This window comes from Athene cunicularia (assembly GCF_003259725.1).
Source record: "Athene cunicularia isolate RWA chromosome 1 unlocalized genomic scaffold, athCun1 chr1_part1, whole genome shotgun sequence".
NCBI classification, from domain to species: Eukaryota; Metazoa; Chordata; class Aves; order Strigiformes; family Strigidae; genus Athene; species Athene cunicularia.
In genome coordinates, this window is record NW_020799091.1 from 70,648,582 (window position 1) to 70,667,193 (window position 18,612).

The 18,612-nt window shown below is 39.2% G+C and overlaps 1 protein-coding gene across 1 annotated transcript in view; it reads left to right on the plus strand.

The window, feature by feature from the left end:
- GABRG3 (gamma-aminobutyric acid type A receptor gamma3 subunit) overlaps window positions 1-18,612 on the plus strand; it is a 330,452-nt gene that overhangs the window by 170,367 nt on the left and 141,473 nt on the right. The window contains exon 5 of the mRNA XM_026845955.1: window positions 1,282-1,364. Coding sequence (XP_026701756.1) covers window positions 1,282-1,364 — 83 coding nt within the window. The remainder of the gene's footprint in view (window positions 1-1,281; window positions 1,365-18,612) is intronic.

Here is an 18,612-nt window from a genome sequence, read left to right on the forward strand (position 1 = left end):
AAACTTTCTTATCAGAGTTAGATGAAGGGCTGGATAAAGTATTTCTAGATTCATGTCAATGTCAATACTTGATTCTTAAAGTAACTTATGCTGAAAGATAGTCTGTCACATCTCATCACAAGGGCGCATTGCTGGAAGAAAAGCTTTTAGATTTTTGTGATAATCTTTGTGATACCATCAGTTGTATGGTGTTAGAAATACTGTATATATTTGCATAAAAAAACCCTGTGGAAATCAAAATATATGTTTACTTATGGAAGAGACGAATTGCTCAGAAGAGAATTTTGCCATAAGCCATATTCTACATGGCAAACTGTTTCAGAAACTTTCCTTTCATGCTACATTTTCTTCAAAGATTGTATTCAGCCTTCTTGGTGCAACAGCATACTCTGATCGTACTTGAAATTGCAGTTGGGTCTGGTATAAAGTCTTTGGTAAACAATAAGAAAATAATTAAACATCTGGAAAGGCTACTGATATTTTTAATGCCCTTCCCTTCTTAGGCTGGCTTAACTGTGAAGAGCTCTCATTTATTTTAGTAGCCTTTAGCTAAAGACTTCAGTGATTAGGATTTCAACTCCAATACCATCTTTGTTGGGTTGCTGTTTTATTTTTTTCTGTTTCAGTATTTCAGGGCAAGTTAAACATGTACCTAATAGTAGTTAGTCTTACATACCTAACACTAAAGAAAGTGTTTGTTGAATGGACTGAAAAAATTGTCAAAACAGCTAGGAGAGAGGTAATGCTTGACCCAGTGGATTGTTTGAATGAGAATTTTTAGTTTGTGAGAGATGGTTGGAGTACTTTTCACCCACTCAGGTCATCTTTCTATGTCAGCTTCTCTTGAAGGTTTGCACAGACACAAGCAAGCTTTGAGACAGTCATATAGCATTTCAGTCTCTCACAGTTTCTTTATGAGATTTTAGTTTTGTGGAACTACATGCCACCACATCAGCCATGTTTTCTGTTATTTTTGTAAAGAATAGTTGTTTCCGTCCCATATCCTTTAATGATGAATTGTGTAGAGTAAAACATGAACAGATTTCTTCGGGTCAAGAAACTCTTAATGATGTGTCTGAAATGATTTGTGGGTTTAGATAATTATTATTGGTTTGGATCAGGCCTAAAAGCCCACTGAACAATCTGCAAATATAGTCCTTTCCTTTTGGGCCTTACTTATAAACGTCAAAGTGCTCTTGTATGAACCTCAGGTTACCCTGGCTCCTCCTCTGGCTGTTTATTATGCTGATGCATAGTAATAGATGCTTGGTTTCTCCGTAGGCTTACCATCAATGCTGAGTGCCAGCTGCAGCTGCACAATTTCCCAATGGATGAACACTCATGTCCTCTGATATTCTCTAGCTGTAAGTACTGATTTGATGCCTTATTGTTGTATATGACTAATATGCAGAGACATGAGTTTAATTCTGATTTCTGTCAGGTTGCTCAACTATTTCACAACAGGTATAGGAAGTTTAGGTTTGCTTAAATATTGAGGGAATTTTTATCTTCCTCTCTAGCACTCCTGGTCGATGGACTTCTCTAGATTTACTCCATTACATTTGCCAGAAGCAGTCTTTTTATTTAATAGTCACACTTTCAGCAGGAGCAGATATTCATACCAGTCTGTGCACTGTTAATCTGTATAATCATGTGAAATGCAAATGAGAACAGAAATTGCAGTTTTCTTGTGGAGGTGCAGAGCTTGGGGATATGCCCAGCAATCTCTGAACAACTGAGTTTATAGCAAGTAGCATGGTAATACCTCTCTGTTCCATAATAAAATTAAATGGCGTAACCACTGTAAATCTCACCTTCCTTTTATTCCTCAGCTTGTACAGTAGTCACAATGTTGTACTGTATGTAGTGTTGGTGGTATCTTTAAAACCTACTTAACTGCCAAAACAAATACATTGTTGAACTGAATGAAGAAGTCAGGCAAGTTAATCCTGAGGTCCAATATTACTTTGAGGAAAAGTTAACTTCATGCTGATTTACTTTAAAAAGCTTGAAAGCTGTCTGATCATGGGTACACCTGTACATTTTTGTAATCCAAAGACACACAATGCAAATGTTTTACAAACATTTTTCGAAGAGTCTGCACTAAAGATTTTTCTTTCGACAAACTCCAAGACTCAGGATCTGTGTTCTCCAAAAGTGAATGGGAAATGTATTGTTTTGTCTATTTAGAAAATAGCATTTTCTCCATCATAAAAAGGTGATAGAAGAATAACACTATTTAATGTCCTCATAACAGATAATCTGTTGTGATAGTAGGGTATTGATTTCCAGTGTACAAACAGTGATCCTCAATCAGAAAACAGATTTGAATTTCAGTTGATCCATGGTTTATTCTCATTTTTCTCTAGGAAAATGTTTGAAAAAAAATCTGCCAGTGTAAATATCTCCTTTTCCCCAAAAACATTATCACTACATTGCCAGTTTTTATGATCTATGTATATAAGTGAGCCTGGGCAAAAATACACAGTGATGTGTTTAATTCAGGTGTGTGGAATATATGCACACTCAACTGAACAAGAGGCAGATAGCTTTCGAATGAGCTTTCCTTGCTCATGAACACTTGTCACTGAACTATATGCACCTCAACTATCTTTAGTAACTGCATAAAGCTACTCTTACCTTGTGGCAATCTGTTGTTGATTTGTAGTGGTACTGGAAAACGAGTATGTTATCTTAAAAATTAAATTCCAGTCAGAGATACTAATTCAACCTACCACATAAATTTGATAAGTCCTGTGCTAGCAATATCCAAAGAAGGTGAACTCTAATAAGCAGTGAAGTCTCTTCAAACCTTGCATTCCTTAATAGCTAGACAGTCGCTGAATGCCAGTAAGTTACGCTCTGTGTTTTTTATTTAAGAGAGAGGATATCAGTGGGAACCTCAGAAGGCCCCACTCTGTGGGAAAGCTTCAAATACATTCTGATTTGCAGAGGTTCCTCCTTATTTAGATCTATTAGTTCAGAGCCCTTCTGCCTTTGAAAATATACATGCATTACCATCATACATGTACTACCACCTATGGTGACAGAGAATACATAGGAGCAAGCAGAAGCTGAAAGTGTCAGTTTCTATATGTGTTTTTTGTAATTTCTTGCCAGATGGAAAAACCCATGGAGGAATATTAAAATAATGTTTTATAGTTTTGTCAAACTCTTTGGTTATGTTGATAACAATGGTTTATTTCTTAAGGTTCATACTGAATTGTGTTATCTTCCTTGAACAGTTTTAGCACTATTATTATCATAATAGTAGGACATCTCCTGTGTGATTTGTTTGTTTCATAACTCAGTTGTATTTTCAGTGTTGCATATATTCGTAGCAGTCTCAAGATACAAGACACTCAGTGGGACTTCTGAAGTGAATGACTGAGTGAATGTCCAAATGATTTATTACTGCCTGCTATGACAACTTTCTGAGGGGACAAGCTGATTACATATTCCAAGATGTATGTCCTTGAATGAAATAAAAATGATTGTAGATTTCACAACACAGGTCCGCTTCCCTATGCAACCCTTTCAGTTTCCACTGTAGGCAAGCACAAAAAAGCACAAGTTTCAGAGAATACTACCTGCATCTCTACACCCACATGAACAAGGTTAATATTTGAAATTTTGTACTTTTTATATAAATTTACCCTGATATTTCAGAAATGTGAAACTAGTCGCAAATAATTTCTATGGTATTTTCCTCTAGTGCCAACTAATTCTCACCCTAACCCAACTGTTGCTCTGGGGACAGTTGATACTCCTTCAGTGGGCATACCGGTCTTGTTGCCAGGGTGAATAAGGAGAAAACAGTGGCTTATAAACAAAAGACCATCTCAGTGTGCTAACAGTGGTTACTAAAACCTACCTACCCCTTCCTGTGGAAAATCTTGTTCAAGAATTGTTCCTGAAGCTCTCGAGTCTTTTATAGGAATTAGAAAGTATTGAAATAATTTGAAAGCTCTTTACTCTCTGTGCAAGTTTTGTATGTGCTTCAGGTGACATGATGAGATGAATCATCTGGCATATATTAGGGCGCATGGTAGGTGTGTGTCTGTTGTTGCCATCCTTATGTAGACATGCACTTAGCACACTCTTTATGTGAAAAGTTGAGCCCAGTGACATAATGCAGGGCTTCTGTGCAACGCAGCAGCTCTTTCCCACGCTATATACCAGGTAGGTTTGATCAACCACATGTGGCAAGCAGGATTCCTTATTACAGAGGTGCTGCAACATTGGCATCAGTGCCAATACATGGTATGCATATGCGTTTCCCTGTGAATGTGAAGAAGGAATCAATGCTGTGACTTGATCCCAGTGTCACAATCTTTGATAGATTTTTCTCTATATGATCACATTTTCCTCATATGGTTTTAAAGTTCTACACACTGCTCCATAAAAATATTCTGCCAGTGTGGTTCTTCGTTGTCATGGTTTGAACACGGCTGGCAGCTGAACACCATGCAGCTGGTCGCTTATCTTCCACCCCGGCCCGAGGAAAGGAGGGAGAACTGGAGGAACAAATGGAGACTTGTATGTTGAGATAAAAAACAGTTTAGTGATGTTAATAAAACAAAACAATAACAATATAGAAAGTACAAACAGGTAATGCACAATGCAGCTGCTCGCCACCCACTGACTGACAGCCAGCCCACTTCCAGCCAGCGATCCCAAAAGAACAAAGATCCTGCCATAACAAACCTGGAAGTGAGAGAGAACCCACCTCCTTTATATATTATGCATAACATCACATGATACAGAATACTCCAATGGCCAGTCTGGGCCCAGAACTCCAGCTGTGCCCTCTCTCAGCTCAAGAAAAGTTAACTCTAGCCCAGCCAAACCAGGACATTCATTTTGGTTAATTTATCCTCCTGAGCCAAGGTATGCTGCTGTGCTACTTTTGTTGCTCAAGTAGAATATTAGAATATTAAACTATCTTGGTTATCTCTCTTCAGCACGGATTTGAGCATTGTGGGAATAATTTCAGGATTCAGCCATAAAAATTAGTTTATTGAGGTAGTTAGGATTCATGTAAACATCAGTAAGGAAGAGGAGGTATTCTGTCTGAGGACGATGTCGCCACAAGAATAAACAAATAAAACACAGGCAGCAAAATGCAGGCTGGAATTGAGAAGTTAAGCACTATTAATTGTGGAACTCCTACCATAGGACACAGTGGGTGGTAAAATTTTATAAGGATTCAAAAGTGTTTGGACAAATCATTGGAATAAAAATGCATTGGGAGCTATTAAGCATAATGAGATCACTCTGTACTAAAGGCCACTATTTTTTTTTTTATTCTGAGGGAGTAAGAGCATTTCAGATTAAATAGTAAGCAGAAGTGGCTATATGGCTAAGGTACTGGAAGGAACCTTTTCCCATTAAAGTCATCATGTAACTGGGTTCCAGCTGGCCTACATGGTTTTGATTTTGCTTTTTCAGCCGCTGGTGAGACTGTTGAATGTTCTGGATATTCTTAATTTGGGATGAAGAGGCACACTGCACAATAATGTAAGCATGTTTGCACCCACACCTGCGCAACAGTTAATTGTTTGAGGTGTTCATTTTTTCAGCCTAGCACAAACCTTCACCTCCTCTTCCCATCCATACGCTCAAGATCAACTTGACACTCCTTCAGGCGACAGCATATGACAGCCATAAAAAAATGAAGCTGACAAAACCATTATACCTTGTTTAGAGCATCTGGTCAAGTAACTTTTTAATTACGTACAAGGAGTTTTTTGGTGGGAATCTGTGCTAGTTGCATACCTGAGGTCTGAAACAATCTGTAAGGCCATGCTTCAGGCTTTACCAGATGCAGTAATGTTGAGTGGCAGTGTAAGATGCCAGAATAAAAATGATGACTGGATTGATTAGTGGAGTTTTATTGCTTTATTTTCCTTGTTGCTGTTCTCATCAAACTGCAGATGCTGTTGTTCATTTTTAAAAGCATCTTAGATTTAGGCAATAGAAATTATCATATTTTTTGTAGCCAGTTATTTATCTTTTCCCTAGTGAGAGGGTCTACAGTGTCCTGAGTTCCCATTATTGGAGGATTGCTACAAGTCAGGAAAAGGTGGTCATGCCTGGAAAGCCATTCCTACTGAAAACACTAAAATATACACACAAAGGTTCACAAATTATTCAAGATTTTTTTAGTTCAGTTGAAAATAGGGGAAATCAAAATTTCTGTCTATTGATGGTCCAGTTTGCTCAGTCAGGTCTTAAAACATGTACTTTTAGCCTTCTAAAAGTTAAAGTTTCTGTTTGGTTTATTTTTGGGGTTTTGTTGTTTGGGTGGTTTGTTTTGTTTTGTTTGGTTTGGATTTTTTAAATAATATACAAAAGCATGCAAAGTGAAGAAAAAAAAAAGTAAGGAAAAGTGAAATACATTTAGAAGAAATTAATCCAAATCTAACATAGTGCTTGAAAGAAACAGATCCTGTTTTTTCTAAATATACACTCAGTTCAATCAAATGTTACCCCTTTGATCATGAAACCTCTTATGGATATGCAATCAGTACTCTGAGATCCATATCATGAATTTTCTAACAGAAGTAGCTGTCATTGCCAATTTTAATATGTTTTTTCTTAGCCTAGAAAAGTAAATGCTGGTTTTGGGGAATGAGTTGAGCTTTGTTTCATCTCATGTATCATCAGCAGAATCATTAATAAAGTCTGAGGACAGAATTTTATTCCTGATGAAGAACAGACCAGAAGGAACACAGCTTATTGTTCATATCTCAAGAGGAGTTCCATTAAAGATGCTGGGAAGGCATTGTAATGTGCAAAAAGAGCTTTAATCCACATATGAACTTCCCATCTGTGCTCTTTGCAATGGGCTGAACCAGATGATGGGGTATCAATGGAATTCTTGATTCTGGTTTTGTGATGTGTATTTTAGCTATTATAGTTTTTTCCTCTTTTAGGAAGGAAGAAATTAAGGTATGGGAAAGCATCCATCTTTCCCTTCAGAAGGCTGTCTTTTTCAGAGAATAGTCAATATAGAGAAGTCTTATAGAGAGGAAGAAAGAAATATATTTACAGAAAATTTGGCCTTTCCTCCTGTCCTGGTTCAGCTAGGATAGGGTTAAGTTTCCCCAGCAGTGGGGAGGGGGCTCTAGCCTGGTTATTCAATGTCATGCTGGTGTCAGGTCTAGGTGCTGAAGTGCAGGAACAGTTTCTGTGTGGCTTTTGTCCTGGAGAGCACGTGCGACTGGCCTGCTGTGTCTCTTGTGGTATATCTCTATATTTTTTCTCCTGTTTACTCTTAGTACTGTTTATTGTTGTTGTTATTGCTATTGTTGTTGTTCGGTTAATTATTTCTTACACTGTTGTATTAAATTTTTCCTCATCCCAACCCTGGGGTTTGTGCCTCACTCCCAGCTCTTCCTGGTCCGAGGATGGGGGAGGGACAACAGCGGTGTGGTCTCAGGTCCCGGCAGGGCCTAAACAACCAGACCTCCCAAACCCTGTATTTAACATATGACTTGTGTCATATATGAAAATTAATGAATACAATACATGCAACCTATCTGTGAAAATTCCCTCCTTCTATTCATCTGCTGATCACTCTCATGCACAGACATTTCCATATCTTCTTATATAAGTTGACTTCTTTTAGACATTACTGTTTTCATTACACATTTTTTCAAATACCTTGGCTGGTGTGCAAGGCAGTATTCAAAGACACGTTGACCATTCCAAAGATTTATGAGGAGTGTATGATTCTGTAGGGATCTTCTTTGCTTTTGTTAACCTGTAAGCATTAATGTCTCTAAGCATTTTTTTTCCTGAGGTACCCACAATGACACCTGGATATAGAGAATTTGAAATATAATTTTAGGTGATTAATTTCATTTCTTCATTCCAATAATCATTCTGAGCGTACTCTGCTACTGTGCTGCTCAGTTATTAGCTCTCCTTAGGTTTCCCTAAAATTCCTTGCAGGTGTTTCTTTTTTATCTAAGAAATACTGTATTGTTCCTTAGAGAGTCAAATATTTATCCAATTCCTTGACTACTTACTACTGGCTATTTCACTACTACATTTCTGTGTGTGACTGAATACATTTCTCAATATGTAAGAGACACTGCATTAAGTATCTTTTAGATTTTTATGACTATTGTATAGTCAAACCAAGAGTCATAAAAATTTTACAAGTCAATTTGCATTGGAAATTCTGTTAATTTTTATCCAATTGCTCCAATAGAATGCACTATACATCTATGAAATTGGTCAAATTAATCTATGGTATAAGTACATTCACTGTAAAGTTATACTTCTAAATCTAATTTATGGTAGACTTATGCCAAACTAGTGCATACAGTAAGTATTAGTGTGGCACTACTCTTTCTGTAAGTCTCAGTCTCATTGTTGTAGGTATATCACAGACACCTTTCTAAACATTTAAAGCTATATGGTTCAGTGCTGGTTCCAAATATTTAATAATATGTTGTAATATAAGAGTAATAGACTTAAACCAATCTGGCATTAGATCTGACTGCCACCAATACACAAATGACCTCTGTTTCATAGAAGAAGCAGTGAAACTTCCCAGAGGTTAAGGTTACCCATTCCCTCCCTGATGACCAGGGAGAGTTGATGACAGTGGTTAATTCATGTGTTATCCCTTGCTCTTCTATTCAGCTAAGGTTTTGGCCTAGTAGCAGACTAAACGTCTCTCTCCTCTTATAGTGACTCTTGAGATTTTTCTCCATGAGATTAAAGGCTCCTCTGGAGAGGCAGCAGCTGCTGTTACTTTCAGCAAAAATGAGACCCCAGAGTAAAATTACAGCAAATGCTAATTAGGGAAGCCTAGAATGCTTAACTCATGATATCTTGGGTCCAGCAATCTCTTCCTGTTACTCTCTGGATTGATGATAGGCTATTCCAGGAACTGGGCATCTACTCCAGTTTTGCAGTAGTCTTCCAAGGATCCTTGGTGTCTCCATTTACCCTGCATGGTTGCCTGAGGACGACGAGAGCCTGTGCCATGGCACCAACTCTCTCGGCAATCTGCTGCAGAGCCAAAACAATACTCTTATTGCAGGATCTGAGGATTAAAACAGGTGATTGTTATTTCAGAGATAGAAGTCCCTCAGCTCTGACATGTTTAAATGAGGAGACTGGATGTCCCCAAAAATCCAAAGTACAGTCTAGCTTCTCAAAGCAACCAGTCTTGTTTTTGGTTGTTGTTGTTTTTTGTTTTTTTTTTTTTTTTTCTAAATTTTCTATTCGTAAGATTAAAAAAAGAGAAAATGCTACCAGAACCAATTTTAGAACAGACAAAATCTGCCTGCGAGCCATTTTTGTTTGGCAAGAATATATGCAGCTGACTAAGTTATGCTTATGGTGTCAAAAGAAAATGAGGGAAAATGCTGAAACAAGGCAGGTGGCTGGTTGCATGTCTGACAGCTGAATCTATCAGCAAAAGGCCCTGGAGCCTCTGCCATGTGACAATCATTGTTAGTTCCCATGATTTCATCACAGATCTCATGATACTAGTGTTTACTTGAAGCCAAAACGCCTTTAAGCATGTTATCCAATGTGCCAATGTGAGCTTTCTTTTTTTTTTTTTTTTTTTAAAAATGCACTACAGGCAGGAGGAAAATAGCTTTCTCCCTCAAATGTAATATAACACCCATTATATACTACATATTTGTATTATTGTTAATTGCTTATTTACTTATATGATAGCTGGTTTGCGAATGAATCTGATCTTTATGGAGAGTCTGGTCCATAACTTGTAAACTCCTGGCAGCCCTGCATTTGTGACTGCTGACATATAGAGCTCATATTTGTGATATACAGAGCATCAGGAGACAGTCACACTCTTTCCATTGTATTTTTTAACACGAGAAGGAATGTCTGGTTTTGGCACGCTGTAATAATTGCATCATAGGACAATGTAGACATGTTTTACCAGCCAGCTTGTAGCTATAGATGTCTGAAGTGCTGCTATTGATGGTTACAGGCTGTTCAGAAGAACAGGTGAGGAAGAAAGGGTGGAGAGGTTGATCTCTACATAAAGAAATGGATAGAGTGTGAAGAGCTGTCTGGAGAATAGCCACAAGCAGGTTGAAACCTTATGGGTAAGAATTAGAGAGCAATGCAACAGAGGGAACCTTGTGGTTGGTGTCTGCTACAGGCCACCCAATCAAGGGGAGCCTACTGACGAAGCCTTCTTACTCCAACCACAGGAGGCATTGCACTCACAGGCTCTCATCCTGCTGGGGGGCTTCAACCACCTTGGCATCTACTGGAAAAGTAGCATGGCAAGATGTAAGCAATCCAGGAGACTTCTGGAGTGCATTGAGGATAACTTCTTAAGGCAGTTAATAGACAGTCCTACCAAACCTAATTGGTTGCCAGTGCAAGTCAGCTAGTTGGTGATGTCAAAACTGGCGGCAGCCTGGGCTGCAGTGGTCACACACTGGTGGAGTTCGCAGTCCTGAGAGCTGTGGGTCAGGTGAAGTGCAAAGTCAGGACCTTGAATTTAGGAAAGCAAACTTCCAGCTGTTCAAGGAATTAGTCACTAGGACCCCATGGGAAACTGCCCTCAGGGACAAGGGAGCATAACAGAGCTGGCAGATCTTTAAGGACACTTTCCATAGAGTGCAAAAGCTCTCAATCCCCAGGTGTAAGAAACTGGGCAAGGAAGACTAGAAACAGGCATGGCTGAGTCAAGACCTGCTGTCAAACTACAGGGCAAGAAGGAATTGCACAGGCAGTGGAAGCAGGGACGGGTATCCTAGGGAGTATATAGGGATGCTGCCTGGTTGTGTAGGTATGGGGCCAGGAAGGCTGAGGCGTGGATGGTGCTGAACTTGGCAAGGGATGCAAAGAATAACAATAAGGGTTTCTACAGGTATGTCAGCCAGAAAAGGAAGATCAAAGAAAGCATAGCCCTCCTGATGAGCAAGACTGGCAAACTGGTAGCAATGGCTAAGGAGAAGCCTTTTTGCTTCAGTCTTCACTGGCAACCTCTCTTCCCACACTTCTCAAGTGGATAGACCACAAGGCAGGGACGGGGGGAACAAAGTCCCTTGCACTATAAGAGAAGATATTTGTGACCACCTGAGGAATCTGAATATACGTAACTCTATGGGACATGACAAGATGCATCCTGGAGGATATTCAATGATGTAGCTGCCAAGCCACTCCACGATATTTGTAAAGTTGTGGCAGTCAGGTGAAGTCCCTGGTGACTGAAGAAAGAGAAACATTGCACCCATTTAAAAAAAGGTAGAAAGGAGGGCCCTGAGAACTACTGATGTGTCAGCCTCACATCTGTGATTGGAAAGATCATGGAACAGAACCTCCTAGAAGCTGTGCTAAGGCACATGGAGGACAGGGAGATGATTCAAGACAGCCAGCATGGCTTCACCAAGAGCAAGACTTGCCTGAACAGCCTAGTGGCCTTCTATGATGGACTGACTACATCAGTGGATAAAGGAAGACCTATGGATGTTTTCTATCTATATTCTGTAAGGCCTTTGAGACAGTCCCCCACAACATCCTTCTCTCTAAATTGGAGAAATAGAAATTTGATGGGTGGACTGTTCAGTGGATGAGGAGTTGGTTGAATGATCACATCCAGAAGGCAGTAGTCAATGGCTCAATGTCTGTATGGAGATCAGAGACAAATGATCAGTATGGGGATGACAACAGTTTAATATCTTAATCAGTGACATAGACAGTGGGACTGAATGCACCCTCAGCAAGCTTGCAGATGACACCAAGTTGAGTGCAGTTGACATGCCTGAGGGAAGGGATGCCATCCAGAGCATTCTGGACAAGCTCCAGAACTGGGCCCATGTGAACCTTATGAGATTCAACAAGGCCAAGTGCAAGAACCTACACCTGGTCAGGGCAATCCCCAATATCAATACCAGCTGCTCCTCTACTCTGCTCTCATGAGACCCCACTGTAGTGGTTTAAGCCCTGCCAGGACCAGAGACCACGTTGCCGTTGCCCCTCCCCAACCCTCAGTTGGGCTGGCAGTGAGGCACAAACCCCGGGTTAAAATAAGAAGAAATTTAATACAAGAGTGTGATAAACAATCTGAACGACAACAGTAGCAATGATAACAACAATAAACAGCAATAACAGTGAACAAAACAAAAGATATACAGAGAAATATCGCAAATGTTCACAGAACAGCTTCCCGCCACTGAGCCCACCAAAGAGAAAGTAAAGAAAGTTTCTGCCTGGACCTGACGTCAGCATGATATGAATAACCCGGCTGGAGATCCCTTCCCCCTCTCTCTCTGCTGGGGAAACTTAACCCTATCCTAGCTGAACCAGGACACCCACCTGGAGTACTGCATCCAGATTTGGAGCCCCCAGCACAGGAAAAACAGGGACCTTTTGGAGCAGGTCCAGAGGAGGGCCACAAAAATGATCAGGTGGCCGGAGCACTTCCTATAAGGAAAGTCTGAGAGTGTTGGAGCTGTTCAGCCTGGAAGAGAGAAGCTCTGGGGTTTTTGCAGCCTTTCAGTACTTAAACGAGGCAATAGGACAAGGGATAATGGTTTTAAGATAAAAGAGGCAGATATAGACTAGATATAAGGAATACATTTTTTACAGTGTGGGTGGTGAAACACTGGAACTGGTTGCCCAGAGAGGTGTTAGATGCCTCATCCCTGGAAACATTCAAGGTCAGGCTGGACAGGATTCTGAGCAACCTGGTCTAGTTTAAGATGTCCCTACTCATTGCCAGGGGATTGGACTAGATGACCTTTAAAGGGCCCTTTTAACAGAAACTATTCTATGATTGTATGATTCTATGACTGTATGATTGTGGGGATGCTCTGGAATAGAAATCTTTACGCTCTTTTGATTAGGGAGTTATAGCAATCCATTCTATAAATAAAGACCTGACTGTGAGTATGATTAGAGTGCCCCTTTATGAGTCTTTTATTTCAGTATGAGAAAGCAGACTGAATGGCTAGCATGGTGTTGCTCTTACATACAACAGTCAGAGGTGGATCAACAGTCAGCAGAGCCCAAACTCTTAGCTGTGCTGTGCTGTGCATAGCTCATTCCTCTTTGTGTTATAGGGGGATTTTGATCTTTGCTGGTTATATTGATCCTTGAAGAAACTTCCTAAGGCACCTTCCAAGATGCATGATCCATTGTGTGTGCACAAGTGTTACCTCATAGGATTATTTGGGGTTTCTTTCATTTTGAGTGTTACATTTTTGCAAATGCTGATATAATTAAATGTGTTTATTCCTTGTAGCTTCCCTTAATGTAGCTGAAATGTACCTCACAAACAGGAGACAAGCTTGCTTTAACCCAGAACCTTCAAGCTATTTTAGATCCCTAGTAGAATATGTGTCATATTTTTAAAGAAACAAAGAGCATATAGTTTTTTAATTACTTTAGTTGTTGTAATTAAATAGATTTAAAAAAAAAATAAAATTGATTGTATTCTTGTCTTCCATGTCCACCTCAATGGCCACATTCTTGTATTCCATGGTCACCTCAATGTCCACACTAAAAGTTATACTAATGCATCTTCAAACTGTGAGAACTGTGTGCTTGAACTTACTGGTGCCTTATAAGAAATGAAGACTTGCCACAGAATTTCTTCCAAGTGTAGAGAAACTGTTTGGCACTTTGCCAAGAAGTACTGAATAGGTGTCAGAACCAGAAAAAATACCAAGTAAAATCTTTGTGGAGGACAGAAAAGGAGAATGAGAGACCGGAATGGCAAAGTCAGACAGATAACCTGTAGTACGCCACAGAAGTTGAACAAAAGTAGTGACTATTGACTCTCAGATTAGATGGATCTTGGCTAGAGCCCAGTCAATGCTTGTTACTTTTGCTAGGCTTGACTGACCAATGATAATGAGGTTAGTAGAAGTCATCAAAGGTCTACTTGTAACAGACTCAAAACCCAGGGTAAAAATATCAAGTCCTCAACTCATTAGCCTTGTTTTGTCAGTTTTACTTACCTTTAACACAGCCTGGAAAACCAAGACCACCTGGAAACATGAAATGTTACCATGAAAATGTCCCCTCCCTTTTCTCACTCCTGCTTTTGCAAAGTTATGGAAACCCCAAAACATATCCCTTAGTGCCCACGGAGCTAAAAAAGGGAAACAAGTAGTGCAGTCATGCAGGGTTGAACATTGCTTTGCTAACAGTGCTGGAGGACAATCAGAGAAATGCCCTGTGTATCTGCTCCCATTAGAGAGATGTTGCTGAGTCTGCCTGGCTAGATCTCTTTCTATGAAGGTCAGGTCTGTCTCCTTAAAAAGTGATTAACTTTTTTGTGTAATGGGCATGCTATGCAACAGATAATAGAAATTTAATCCTTTTTCATAGTTGGATAGCATATATGTCTATCAAAATAAAAAATGCTGCGGTTATGTCTCTTACTATCAGATAAGACCTCAGACAGACAAATGAATGAGTGATAAGACTTAGGCAGGAGAAAGCAAAAACACAAATTGAGACATCAAATTAATTTTTAAATAAGTATTTTTATATTCTCCCATATGATGTAGATTTTCAATTGATTCTTCTTTAAGAAACACTTGATTTTTTTGTTTCTAAATACAGAGGTTATTTCTGTGGAATGGAAATTAAGTTATGATTTAATGTGAGTTAGCCATGCATATTATAAAATATTTTTTTTTTCCTAATTTTTTTCATAATGTGACTCCTGGCAGTTTAACCACTGATCTGTTGAAACTCAGGAATAGCCGACTTTTCCACAAAACCTTTCCATCAGTCGTAGAAAAGAAAACATACGGAGGCATGTAGATTGAACAAAAGGTATATGCTGTCCTAAGGCATCTGGCCAAATCAGAGAGCTTGTGCAGAAGACACTGAGGCTCCTTTCTAACTCCTTCTACCTGAGTTTCTTTCTTGGGGAAACCAAGGCAGTATGGTGAGAGCTGGTGTGTGACCTTATTATGTCCTGATGGGGGTAAAAGCATCTAGAAGCTCAGAAGTTCTCCCAGCTCTACCAGCTGCCATGTAACCTTAATCAGATTAATTGTTTCATACCTTCTGTTGCTTTTACTGCCACTTGCAATGAAGTCATTTGGGGAGCACTGGTGAGCAAGGTTAGCTACACCTGCCTCACCCGCTTGGTGAGCCCTGAGTGCATCAGTCCTGGGAAAGACCCAGTTAATGTCTGTTTTTTCACTCTGGCAGCCTGATTTGACATCTGTGTTTCTTCCTTTTGGAAAACCACCACCAGTGAAAAGCCAAGAGCTTCATTAAAACAAATCTGATTATCAGAAAGTGGAATGAATTGCAGTTCATAGTATTTAGGTCATTTATCAATATCTTTCTGTTTTCATTCTTAGCAACACAAGTTACTAGAAAACCACATCAGAGCTGTTCCATGGTTGACATGGGCCTCTTACACAATGAAAATATGAACAAAGTCCATAATCTGGGTCCCCTAAGCTCAAGGTATTCCATACCATGCCCCAGGATATATTAAAGCCAACTAAATTCCTAAATGAAACTGTTGCTTGATTAGAACTGAAGAAAATTATGTGTGTGAAAAGCTGATATAAAGTTAGTCCTTGATTTGTAGATGAACATCTTAGAAAAGATCTGTCCTGACCTAACCACCTTCTGCTCCAGTTTTATCCTCAGTAAATACACAAGCAATATAACAACAACAAACCTACCAGAAGAATCTCTGTTCTTCTCTCCCTAACACAGGCATGCATCTTTCTGCACACACCCACTCATTTACAGACACAGCTGGAAGAATGAGAAAGTATGAGAAAACAGATAGGTTTTCATTACTGGCAGGTGCTCATCTACTAAGGCAACAAATGATATGCAAGAAGCTGCATAGAATTAAATAGAATGAATAAAAAAAAAAAGATCAAATACTACTGTGAATCCTCTGAAATGGTCAAACTGACTGTCTTTTAACTTTTCTTAATGTAATATATGTCAAATATTTAGTTATGGCGTTGAGGCACTCTGATGCTGCTATGCTTATGTCTTCCCTCAAATTACATTAAATGACTTGACATTTGAATGCACATTTCCTATAATTGTGCTTTTTAAAAAAATCTGCTAACATTATAGTCTTCATATGTTGCAATGATATACTCTGCATATCATGCCATTTGAACTGATCAAGGCTGAATGTCAGAGCTGATAAAGAAATTTCAAGGAAAACTTTTATATTTTTTGCTTTGGAAAGGTTATTCTTATGAAATAAAAAACTTTTCTTTTTGAGGAATATACATTTTAACTTTATGAAAGATTTTAGGAACTTTTGGTCCTCAACAGAAACAAGTATACACCCTATAACAACCTGAGACACCCAAATCCTGAATATGTGGTGCTTAGTTTCAAATCTCATCTTAAATGGACAACGGAGAGGTTCTCAATATACTTTTTCAATTTGCCTGTGAGTGGTCTGGTCACAGACTGGATATTTTGCAGCTTTTGAATAGTTTATGAATTTTTTCACTGCCTAAGGTGAAGTCAATATGCTTATTATATTTCAAAATACAGCACCTAAGGGAAAAATAGTAGCTATTTTGCACTCACAGTCCTTCCTATGCATTTACCTGAAAGGGAGGAAAAGTACCACTTCATTTATGAAAAAAAAATGGTAACTATTTAGGGCAGTCAATGTTGTCCACATTTTAATTCTGGAAGGTCAGTTGCTCTTTCCAGCTTAAAAGGAAGAAAAAGTAACAAAATGTGCGTGTTTGTACTTTACAGGTATTTTCTTCCTGTATTGACTGACCTCAAATGAAGCTACTAGATCAAATGAGCATGGAGAAGTTTGTGTGCAAGTGATGACTTGAGGTCTGAATAGTGTATTTGTTCACAGCAGTTGTCTGAAAATCAACATTTCAATAAGACACCATTGCTTGCCTCTGGCAGGCAGAGAAGGCAACCACAAACTCTCGGATAAATGTCTCTTATGATTAAAAGGAAACTGAGACATCCAAGTGTTTCATAACATGGTATTTTCTTTCTTTCTTTTTGTCCCCAACACCTTTCCCCAAAGTCTATACTTGAAATCTTTAAAGCTTTTCTTGTCTAACCACCACAAGACTGCAGAGAAGATAAAAGGCTGTTCCCAGCATCTTGTAAACCTCGAAGTTGTTTGGGAGATTTGTACTGCAGGTTTTCTATTGATTCATGCGGAAAATATAGCAGCATTTCTTATGTTAAGGCTTAGCAGAATTGGCAGACAAAAATCCTGGTCTGTGGTACTGTCAGATTTCAAAAGTTAAGCAGGCTGAAACTGGTTACTAGTATGGGAGTTTCAGCAGGAAAACTGAGGTGCTTCTGTGATCCCAGAATGACACTCTCACTTTTATTTATAATTGTGCTCACTGTGACTCATCACAGCCACCAAAGGGTGTCTTCCCGCTAGTATCTTACATAATTGTACGTATCAAAGCAAACCATATTAATGGCCAGTACATGGTAGCTTTCTTTATACTGAAGTGCATGGTGGAGTAATGTGACAATGGTCATTATTTAAAGCAGGGAAGGTTCTGACTTGATAAAAGGAAAGAAAAAATCATTGAGGTCAGTCAAGCATTGGAATAGGTTGTCCAGGGACATTGTAAAATCTCTGTCCTTGGAGGTTTTCAGGGCTCAACAAGATAAAGCTTTGAGACACCTGGTCCGAATTCAGTATTAACCCTACTCTGAGCAGAACATTGAACTGGAGACATCCTGAAGTCTCTTCCAACCTGATTGACTATCATATCTTTCTCATATTCACAACTAGATTTATGTTAAAATATTCAATCTTTCTTATAGGGTCATTTGTTCGTATTCAGAGATAAAAAAATCTGTCTGTGAAAACTGTCTGTCCCTGACAACTTTTTATCATAAGTGACTCAATTTTCAGTGTTGGCTGTCTTAAGGAACTTGCAAAAAGGGCAGGGGGGTGGGGAAGAATTGAAAATTTTTGCAGCTTCCTCTTTGCAGTTTATTTTTTTGAATGAGACAGTATATGTCCTATTATGAATGACAATGTTTTGTCTGCATTTTTCATTGTACCATGGTTATTGTCACCAGCAATCGCTGATGTATTATTAGCAAACAAGGAAAACTTTTGTTGATCAAGACTTGGTAATTATTCCAAAGACTAATAGAGTCAGGCAATATGTTCAAAAGTCAAGCAGGATATAGAAATTATCTTTTTATTTCCCTAGAGCTGTCCCCACTCCATGCAGATTCCAGGAATTGATTTTCAGGTCCCTGGCATGCTGCTATGACAGCTCATTCTGCCACCCATTGGCTACTGGCACTCACACCACGACAGTGTGCAAGGGCTGTGACACTGACTCCAGCAGCTCCCTCCACTCTGCTCAGACTAGGCACTGCTTCTGGTTCTTGCCACAGGTCAGACACATATCTGTTCCCCCTCTCCTCTGCCACCTAGTCAGTCCCCACAGAATCACCTCCTACCTTTCACAACTTTTGTCAGAAATATCCTAGGTGTCTCTTATCTTCGACAATCCTTTATTTTTTTCCTCCCCCTTTTTTTTTCTCTTTTTTCCTTCTTTCCTTTCCCCCCATTTCCTTTCTTCTCATTTTCTCCTTTTTCTCTCCCCCCTCCCCCCCCCCCCCCCCCCC